This window comes from Narcine bancroftii, chromosome 4, assembly GCF_036971445.1.
Source record: "Narcine bancroftii isolate sNarBan1 chromosome 4, sNarBan1.hap1, whole genome shotgun sequence".
NCBI classification, from domain to species: domain Eukaryota; kingdom Metazoa; phylum Chordata; class Chondrichthyes; order Torpediniformes; family Narcinidae; genus Narcine; species Narcine bancroftii.
This window is the reverse complement of record NC_091472.1, coordinates 54,023,926-54,034,189: the sequence shown is the minus strand read 5'-3', so window position 1 is coordinate 54,034,189 and position 10,264 is coordinate 54,023,926. Positions and strand designations below refer to the sequence as shown.

At 48.0% G+C, this 10,264-nt stretch overlaps 1 protein-coding gene across 2 annotated transcripts in view; it reads left to right on the top strand.

Moving 5' to 3' along the window:
• The first annotated feature begins 1,153 nt into the window (after positions 1-1,153).
• cenpf (centromere protein F) overlaps positions 1,154-10,264 on the top strand; it is an 87,616-nt gene continuing 78,505 nt past the window's right edge. For both annotated transcript variants that reach the window (XR_011355705.1, XM_069931294.1), the window contains exons 1-2: positions 1,154-1,272; positions 3,727-3,924. Coding sequence is in view for 1 of the 2 variants with exons in the window: in XM_069931294.1 (XP_069787395.1) it covers positions 3,763-3,924 (162 nt within the window). In the remaining variant the exon portion in view is untranslated. The remainder of the gene's footprint in view (positions 1,273-3,726; positions 3,925-10,264) is intronic.

The following is a 10,264-nucleotide window of genomic DNA, read 5'->3' as shown; positions in this document are numbered from 1 at the left end:
TTCCATTAACCATCCTCCCTACCCCCCCCCCCCCCCCAACCCCATCTCCTTCCTGTAGCTCTGTTCCTCTTCCCCTTGACCTCTGCTCTGTGTTCAGAGCCAAACACCCCCTCCCCCTTATCAATTCTCACCTTTCCTCTCTCCTGGCCTCTTCTCCACACCTTTTGTCTGTGGGTCCACACTCCACCCCCTGCCATTTCTTGTATTCAGAAGCTGCCTGCTTTTTACTCATACCTTAAGAAGGACTCAGGCCCCAAACTTCAGTAATATACCTTCACCTCCTATGGACGCTGCGAGACCTGCTGAGTTCCTCCAGCAGCTCTGTTTTTAACAAAATTACAGCATCTGCGGACTTTCGTGTTTCCCCGACCAGACTGTCTTGTCAACAAAGCACTCAAATAGGAACCAAATCCCTGGATGGCTGCAAATCAGAGTCCTCCCCATCAGCACTTTGATACCACTTTGGTGGGGTGGCGGGGAGAGCCTGCCCTACATCTAAGCAACGCTTCCCAAACTTGCCTTTCTTGAGTATTCCCGCCTATTTTTGCCAGAAAATGTTATTAAACCTTTATGGCGTTAGTTCCAGATTTTGTTTTATCTTCAGAATTATTTCTCTTGGGCTGCCCTTCTCCACGCAAGACAGCCCGGGGCGGGGCACGCTGTCGTCCAGCCAGGCACCACCCCCCCGGTGGCTCTCGGGAAACAACCAATCCCTGGCGAGGCCTGGAGTTTGAATTGCGGGAAAGGCCAATCACGTATCCGCTCCTCGCTCGAATGGACCAACGACAGATCAGGCCGGCTCGTGGGCGGTGGGTTGAATATGAAGCCAGCCAATAGAAAGCATCGGTGGGTTGAATATGAAGCCAGCCAATAGAAAGTATCGGTGGGTTGAATATGAAGCCAGTCAATAGAAAGCATCGGTGGGTTGAATATGAAGCCAGCCAATAGAAAGCATCGGTGGGTTGAATATGAAGCCAGCCAATAGAAAGCATCGGTGGGTTGAATATGAAGCCAGCCAATAGAAAGCATCGGTGGGTTGAATATGAAGCCAGCCAATAGAAAGCATCGGTGGGTTGAATATGAAGCCAGCCAATAGAAAGCATCGGTGGGTCGGCATCTTTCACAGTTGGTGACGCACGCATTTCAAACTGGAAGCGCCGCAATTTGAACTCGAGCTGTTCGTGGTGACGGAGCCCCTCTGATTCAGGCACGGCTTCGCCTTCGCCAGTGGACCGGTACATTCGGGGCCGGGCCGGGTCGGGTCAGCGGCAGGTAGGCGATGGTCGTCCGCTAGAAAATCCGCGGGTTCATTGCAGCTTCCGTGCATCAGCGGTCGGGGTAATCCCTCTGGTGCATGGCACCACCCTGAAGCAGGGACAGTGATGGGTCAACCCCTCTGGTGCATGGCACCGCCCTGAAGCAGGGACAGTGATGGGTCAACCCCTCTGGTGCATGGCACCACCCTGAAGCAGGGACAGTGATGGGTCAACCCCTCTGGTGCATGGCACCACCCTGAAGCAGGGACAGTGATGGGTCAACCCCTCTGGTGCATGGCACCACCCTGAAGCAGGGACAGTGATGGGGCAACCCCTCTGGTGCATGGCACCACCCTGAAGCAGGGACAGTGATGGGGCAACCCCTCCGGTGCATGGCACCGCCCTGAAGCAGGGACAGTGATGGGGCAACCCCTCTGGTGCATGGCACCACCCTGAAGCAGGGACAGTGATGGGTCAACCCCTCTGGTGCATGGCACCACCCTGAAGCAGGGACAGTGATGGGGCAACCCCTCTGGTGCATGGCACCACCCTGAAGCAGGGACAGTGATGGGGCAACCCCTCTGGTGCATGGCACCACCCTGAAGCAGGGACAGTGATGGGGCAACCCCTCTGGTGCATGGCACCACCCTGAAGCAGGGACAGTGATGGGGCAACCCCTCTGGTGCATGGCACCACCCTGAAGCAGGGACAGTGATGGGGCAACCCCTCTGGTGCATGGCACCACCCTGAAGCAGGGACAGTGATGGGGCAACCCCTCTGGTGCATGGCACCACCCTGAAGCAGGGACAGTGATGGGGCAACCCCTCTGGTGCATGGCACCGCCCTGAAGCAGGGACAGTGATGGGGCAACCCCTCCGGTGCATGGCACCGCCCTGAAGCAGGGACAGTGATGGGGCAACCCCTCTGGTGCATGGCACCACCCTGAAGCAGGGACAGTGATGGGGCAACCCCTCCGGTGCATGGCACCGCCCTGAAGCAGGGACAGTGATGGGGCAACCCCTCTGGTGCATGGCACCACCCTGAAGCAGGGACAGTGATGGGTCAACCCCTCTGGTGCATGGCACCGCCCTGAAGCAGGGACAGTGATGGTGCAACCCCTCTGGTGCATGGCACCACCCTGAAGCAGGGACAGTGATGGGTCAACCCCTCTGGTGCATGGCACCACCCTGAAGCAGGGACAGTGATGGGTCAACCCCTCTGGTGCATGGCACCACCCTGAAGCAGGGACAGTGATGGGGCAACCCCTCTGGTGCATGGCACCACCCTGAAGCAGGGACAGTGATGGGTCAACCCCTCTGGTGCATGGCACCACCCTGAAGCAGGGACAGTGATGGGGCAACCCCTCTGGTGCATGGCACCACCCTGAAGCAGGGACAGTGATGGGTCAACCCCTCCGGTGCATGGCACCGCTCTGAAGCAGGGACAATGATGGGGATAAACAGCATGCTAACAGGCCATTTCGACCTACTAGTCCGTGCCACCCAATTGGCACCCTGTTAACCTACGTTGTTGTGAATGGTGGAAGGAAGCTGGAGAAAATCCATGCGGAGATAGCGTTCGATCTCGGGTTGGGTCCCGATCGCTGGCACTGGAGAGCTGTTGTGCTAACCTCTATTGTTCCACCCTCTAGTAACAGGGACCAGCGATCAGGGTAAACCTGCTGGTATGTTCCACATTGCTGTACCAGGGACCAGCGATCAGGGTATACCTGCTGGTATGTTCCACATTGCCGTACCAGGGACCTGGATCAGGGTATACCTGCTGGTATGTTCCACATTGTTGTACCAGGAACCTCGATCAGGGTAAACCTGCTGGTATGTTCCACATTGTTGTACCAGGAACCTTGATCAGGGTATACCTACTGGTATGTTCCATATTGCCGTACCAGGGACCTGGATCAGGGTATACCTGCTGGTATGTTGCACCCTCCTCCCCTCCCTGTGACAGGGATGGGTAATCAGGGTGAGCGTGCAGTGCAAACCCGCTAAACTATTAACTTGGGCTCAAACATTTGAGGTATCTGAGGTGCTGAATATCGTTTAATTGCAATCGGCATCGATCTGTAAGTAATTGTTTCATAGTAAAGGTGGGTGAAAGTACTGAAATACTTTTACTAAAGGAAAATATTGATGCAACTAATTGATGATCTTGTTCAATAGCACAGGTGAGTTGGAGTGGGTAGCCCCTCTTTACCTGTCAGTCACCTGTCGTTAACTGCAATGTTTGGTCATAATTCGATTATTTTGATTTGCAGCAAGTTCTACCCATTTTGTTTCCAGTGTTCAATAATTTCTTGCACATGTTGGACACAATGTTTTAAGGAGTGAAACAACTAACATTTGAGACTTTGGCAAACATAAAAAAGGCATACCTTTTAAATTGTGTGTACCTCTGATTCCACTGTACTTGTCACAATGTAATTTAGAACTTTTCCCATTCCTTCCCAAAGGGTGTGATATATTTTTAAAAACAAAATTTAAGGAAAATGAGTTGGGCTGTAGAAGAGTGGAAAGAAGGACTGCCAACAAAGGCTCTTCAGAAAATCCAGGAAATTGAAGTTCAGCTGGATAAACTCAAAAAGGAACGGCAACAACGGCAATTTCAGGTTGAAACCCTGGAAGCGGCATTGTTAAAGCAAAAACAAAAGGTGCTTGTTTTTTACCTACTGATAATTTAGTTATATTGAGTTATTAGATTGTTTGCTAAACTAAGTCTGAAGATGATATGTAACTGGGCAGTGAGTTTAACTAGAATCTTTAGAAGAACTTGGAAGATTGCAGCAAAGTACAGTTCCTCCAGCTCACAATGTTGGGCCTTATATAAACCAACTCCATATCAATCTAAATTTTCCATTCTTCGCAACCTCATGCCCTCTGTTTTTATTACATCCATATGCATATCTTAGAGTGCTTTAAATGTACTTACTACCATAATGTTTTATGTATATTATTACAGTTGGGATACCTGTATATAAAATAACATTTTACTCTCCTTTCCATCCTCTCAAAATTTATGATAACAGCTCTGATAAAATTTCTGCTGCAATGACAACAAAGTCCCAGTTATTTAAGTCACAAGGTAAACAAGATGATTATGATGGGTGATGTACAATTTCTCATCTTTTCTGCAGCTTTTGATATGGCTAATTTCCCCGTCCTGCTGTACCTTTTCACTATTATTTATATTGGTCTTAGCATTAAAGTCAGGTTCAATATTTGTTTGTCTATGATAATCAGATAATCACTTTGCATTGCTTCCTGTATCTTTAATATCTCTCCAGGATAGGATTGAGGAAGGATGAGAGGTGACATAATAGAGGTCTACAAGATTACGAGAGGTATAGATAAGGTAGACAGCCAGTACCTTTTTTCCCAGGGCAGGAGTAGTAAACGAGAGGACATCTATACAAAGTGGAGGGAGGAAAGTTTAGGGGAGACATCAGCAGTATGTTTTTTCATTAAGCACAGAGTTGTGGATGCCTGAAATGCCTTGCTGGGGTGGTGTTAGAGGCTGGAACTATAGGGGCAATTAAGATACTGTTAGACAGGCACACGGATTAAAGAAAATAGAGGGTTATGAGGTAGGGAGAGTTTAGTTTTTTGGTAGATGTATATGGGTCGGCAGAATATTGTGGGTCAAAGGGTGTGTACTGTGCTGCAATGTTCTATATATCATAGAGCCATAGAACATTACAGCATTGAAACAAGCCCTTATAGTCTATGCTGAAGTATTATCCTGCCTCGTCCCACTGACCTGCACCCAGTCCATAGCCGTCCATATCCCTCCTATCCATGCACCTGTCTAAATTCTTCTTGAATGATAAAATTGAGTCTGCATTTACCACTTCAGCTGGATGATCGTGCCACACTCCTATCACTATATGTGAAGAGATTTCCATGATGTTTCCTCTAAACTTTCCCCTTTCACCCTTAACCCATATCCTCTGGTTTGTATCGTATCTATCCTCAGTGGAAAAAGCCTATCTACATTTACATCTACATATAGACATATCCCTCATAATCTATCAAATATCCCCTCATTTGCTCCAGGGAATAAAGTCCTAACCTTTATAACCTGAAGTCTGAGCCACATCCTAGTAAATCTTCTCTGCACTCTATCTATCTTATTGATACTTTTCTTGTAGTTGGGTGACCAAAACGGCAAACAAAACTCCAAATTTGGCCTCACCAATGTCTTTACCATAAACTCCCAACTCCTGTACACAATACTTTGATTTATGAAGGCCAATATGCCAAAAGTTCTCTTATCTATCAGTGACACCACTTTCAGGGAATTATGTACAGGCTTACTCCACTTTACGAATACTGTACTCGATTGAAGCAAATTCGCTTTTAGAAAGAAACCTGTGTTTGCTTTTACAAAAAGATTTTCACTTTTACAAAAGCAGTGAGCCATTGCAGAGGCTGCATGTATCCCGGAGCAGCTCTTCCTCTCGCTCCTACACCTCCAACCACCGCTTCTTCACTTTATGCCATTTTGGCTTGAAAGGTTTCGTAAAGCAGGGTAACCTGTATCTGTATTCCCAGATCCATCTGTTCTACCGCACTCCTCAGTGCCCGACCATTTACCCTGTATGTCCTTTCTTGGATTGTCCTTCCAAAGTGCAACATTTAAGATCTCCCCCATCTCTTCTGGCTCCATACAAAGCCGATCACTCTGATCTTCAAGGGGACCAATTATGTCCTTTACTATCCTTTTGCTCTTAATATACCTGTAGAAACCCTGAGGATTTTCCTTCACATTGTTTTCCAAAGCAACTTCATGTCTTCTTTGAGCCTTCCTCATTTCTTTCCTGAAATTTTTCTTGCATTTTTTTTATACTCCTCAAATGCCTTGTTTGCCTTTAGCCACTTTCAGATGGCCACAATACCCGACTGTAAAGCCTCACATTATACTCCTCTGTGGCTGTCAGGTGGCCATCTGAAACTGTAAAAGCTGGCCAGGAGGCTTACTTACCTAACCCTTCTCCGAGAGGTCTAACTATCTGCTTGCAGTATCGATTGTTGCAGCTGAAAGCTGACAGGGGGCAGGCTGATGACGTCGCGGTGATGTTATTAGCCATCGACTCTTGAGAGCGTCAGGTACAGGAGAAGTATGCTGATGCCCAGAACAGGAGTCCGGAGTTCTAAGATGCAGACAGCGTCCCCCAGCCAACTTCATTTAGTTTGATTAAATGAGTTCATCCCTCTCTTAATAGTGCTAAAGTTGCTGAAAACACGTTGCGCTCATGTCTCGCATGAGAGGTTGCTCTGAATTGCCTAATTACATTGTTGTCCTATTCGCTTGCAGCCCATCAACTGGTTGTAGCTGCAATTGTATTTTGGATGGGAATGTTTGTCCTTTCTGCTTTGTTCTGGGAATCCATTTGCAGAACATCCCAAGAAACCCTTGCTAAGTCCTGATCTGCACCAACTGGAACCTGCCATGCCAGGAAAATGTTGGGCAGAGTTCATTAACTGCAGACAGAGCTAAAGTAAACAGAGGTGGTCATTCACATCCAAGTTAGCAGCCTTTGGACAGATGATCGGGACTGGAGACCACACACCCGGACCACGCAAGGACCAGACTGCCCCATTTGCACACAATCATACGCAAAGTACTCCTCCCACTCTGGCACGTTGTTCCATGTGGACCTAATGCCTGCATACTTTTCTATTTGTGAACCACTCGCTCAAAAAAAAACACTTCAACAAACTTTATCATGTCATTCAAAATCACTGCATTTTTCAAAGAAAATGTCACAATGAACTCCTTCTGGCAGCATGAGTTTGTTGTCATGTTTCAAACTAAATGCAGCCACGCAAATCTATGCAGTATCTTTGGGCTTCACTATTGGCCAAGCGATTGACACATAAACGTAACCTCCAAGTATTTTGGAGAACTGTATGCTAAGAATTATAAAAATGCACACTAATCTGACTGCTTATAAGAGGTGGTGACTTGCTTACCCTTCTCATGGGCATGTTTTGAGAATTGGGAAGCCGGCGGTTAAACTATTTAGAAATGTTATAATTGGAAGCATTTTGTGGCACTGCCTTCTCAATTTCCTCACTTTGCTGGGTTCAATAACGTTCTGAGACTGACACCATATAAACATGGTTCTTGCAAGTCACGGATGATGGGGGAGTGCTCATTAGCCGGGGCTTGTGTAAGGACATTAACTTCACTGGACCTGGCGGGGCGGTGGGGGGGGGTGTGGAGACCGGCAGTGGGAGGCGGGCGAGCAAGGGTGGGGGGTGAGGAGACTGGCAGTGGCAGCAGGAGTCTGGCAGGCGAGGGGGTGGGGGAGACTGGCAGCGGAGTCAAGTCATGCCTGAGTTGTTTGTCAGGCATACCTTGACGCACTGCTATGATGTGAGGTCAGCATGGGCGGGACTTGCCACTGTCCCGAGTAGCCGGCTTTCGCTATTAGGCAGCTAGCAGTCAGCTGGCACATTTAGGTGCCAGAAAGCTGTCCATTCCGTGGCCACCTAAGCGTGCCAGCTGAACTCCACTAGCCACGCCTGCAGGTGCCTAAAAGCGGCTTATATGTGCTAATCACCTCTGTCTTCCTTTGAAGCAGATCCCCAATATCCCTCAAAAACCCGGGTTCCCTTTGCTGTGAACTTGTCCTTTTATCCTGATAGGAAGATTATAAACTCTGTACTCTCAAAATTTCAGCTTTGAAGATCTTTCACTTACCTAGCACACCCTTACCAGAAAACAACAATCCATGCTATCTGGGATCTTTCTCATTTCATCAAAATTAACCTATCTCCAATTTAGGCTCTCAACCTGAGGCCCAGACTACCTTTCTCCATAATTAACTTGAAACTAATGACATTATGATCACTGGACCCAAAATGTTCCACTACACATACTTCTGTCACCTCTCCTGTCTCATTCCCTAATAAGAGATCCAGTATTACACTCTCTTTAGTTGGTACCTCTATAAATTGATTTAGAAAACTTTCCTAAACACATTTGATCAACTCCAAGCCACCTAGTCCTTTGCAGTACGGGAATCCCAGTCAATATGTGGAAAGTTAAAATCGCCTACTATCATAACTTTGTTTCCTGCAGCTGTCTGCTCTTTGTTTCCTGCAGCTGTCTGCTCTTTGTTTCCTGCAGCTGTCTGCTCTTTGTTTCCTGCAGCTGTCTGCTCTTTGTTTCCTGCAGCTGTCTGCTCTTTGTTTCCTGCAGCTGTCTGCTCTTTGTTTCCTGCAGCTGTCTGCTCTTTGTTTCCTGCAGCTGTCTGCTCTTTGTTTCCTGCAGCTGTCTGCTCTTTGTTTCCTGCAGCTGTCTGCTCTTTGTTTCCTGCAGCTGTCTGCTCTTTGTTTCCTGCAGCTGTCTGCTCTTTGTTTCCTGCAGCTGTCTGCTCTTTGTTTCCTGCAGCTGTCTGCTCTTTGTTTCCTGCAGCTGTCTGCTCTTTGTTTCCTGCAGCTGTCTGCTCTTTGTTTCCTGCAGCTGTCTGCTCTTTGTTTCCTGCAGCTGTCTGCTCTTTGTTTCCTGCAGCTGTCTGCTCTTTGTTTCCTGCAGCTGTCTGCTCTTTGTTTCCTGCAGCTGTCTGCTCTTTGTTTCCTGCAGCTGTCTGCTCTTTGTTTCCTGCAGCTGTCTGCTCTTTGTTTCCTGCAGCTGTCTGCTCTTTGTTTCCTGCAGCTGTCTGCTCTCTGTTTCCTGCAGCTGTCTGCTCTCTGTTTCCTGCAGCTGTCTGCTCTCTGTTTCCTGCAGCTGTCTGCTCTCTGTTTCCTGCAGCTGTCTGCTCTCTGTTTCCTGCAGCTGTCTGCTCTCTGTTTCCTGCAGCTGTCTGCTCTCTGTTTCCTGCAGCTGTCTGCTCTCTGTTTCCTGCAGCTGTCTGCTCTCTGTTTCCTGCAGCTGTCTGCTCTCTGTTTCCTGCAGCTGTCTGCTCTCTGTTTCCTGCAGCTGTCTGCTCTCTGTTTCCTGCAGCTGTCTGCTCTCTGTTTCCTGCAGCTGTCTGCTCTCTGTTTCCTGCAGCTGTCTGCTCTCTGTTTCCTGCAGCTGTCTGCTCTCTGTTTCCTGCAGCTGTCTGCTCTCTGTTTCCTGCAGCTGTCTGCTCTCTGTTTCCTGCAGCTGTCTGCTCTCTGTTTCCTGCAGCTGTCTGCTCTCTGTTTCCTGCAGCTGTCTGCTCTCTGTTTCCTGCAGCTGTCTGCTCTCTGTTTCCTGCAGCTGTCTGCTCTCTGTTTCCTGCAGCTGTCTGCTCTCTGTTTCCTGCAGCTGTCTGCTATCTCTCTACAGATTTGCTCCTTCAATTCTTGCTGACTATTAGGTGGTCTTTAATACAACTCCATGAGTGTGGTGATATCTTTCCCATTCCTCATCTCAACTCCTATATCCTCAGAGAACAAAACCCCTGGTCTGTCCTGAGTGCAGTGTTGTAGCAATCCCACTCCTCCCCCTTTCATCTCCCCCACCCCATTCTATCATGTCTAAAGCAATGGAAGCTTGGAACATTGAGTTGCCAGTCCTGCCCTTCTTTCAACCAAATTTCACTATTGGCCACCATGTCATAATTCCATGTGCCGATCCATGCTCTGCTTGTTTGCCTTTCCTACATTTCTTCATCCATTGAAACAGATGCACCTGAGAAAATTTACACCATGTGCAACCCTTTGACTTCTGACGCTATGTGTAATCTTCACTTCATATTTTTCCTCCTTCACTCCCCTATCTGCTCTGGCACTCTGGTTTCTATCGCCCTGCAAATCTGCTTTAAACCATACCCCCTCCCCCCACCCGGAGCACCACTAGGAAACATTCTGCAAACATAGCCTCCTCCACATGCAAATCATCAAGTTGAAATAGGTCTCATTTTCCCTGGAAGAGTGCCTATTGATCCAAAAAATGAAGCCCTCTGCACTGTGTGTTAAGCTGCATTATTCTTTTATTTCTAACCTCACTTACAAATGATGCAGGTATCAATCCTGAGATCATAACCTTAGTGGTCCTGTCCTTCAACTTAGCACCTA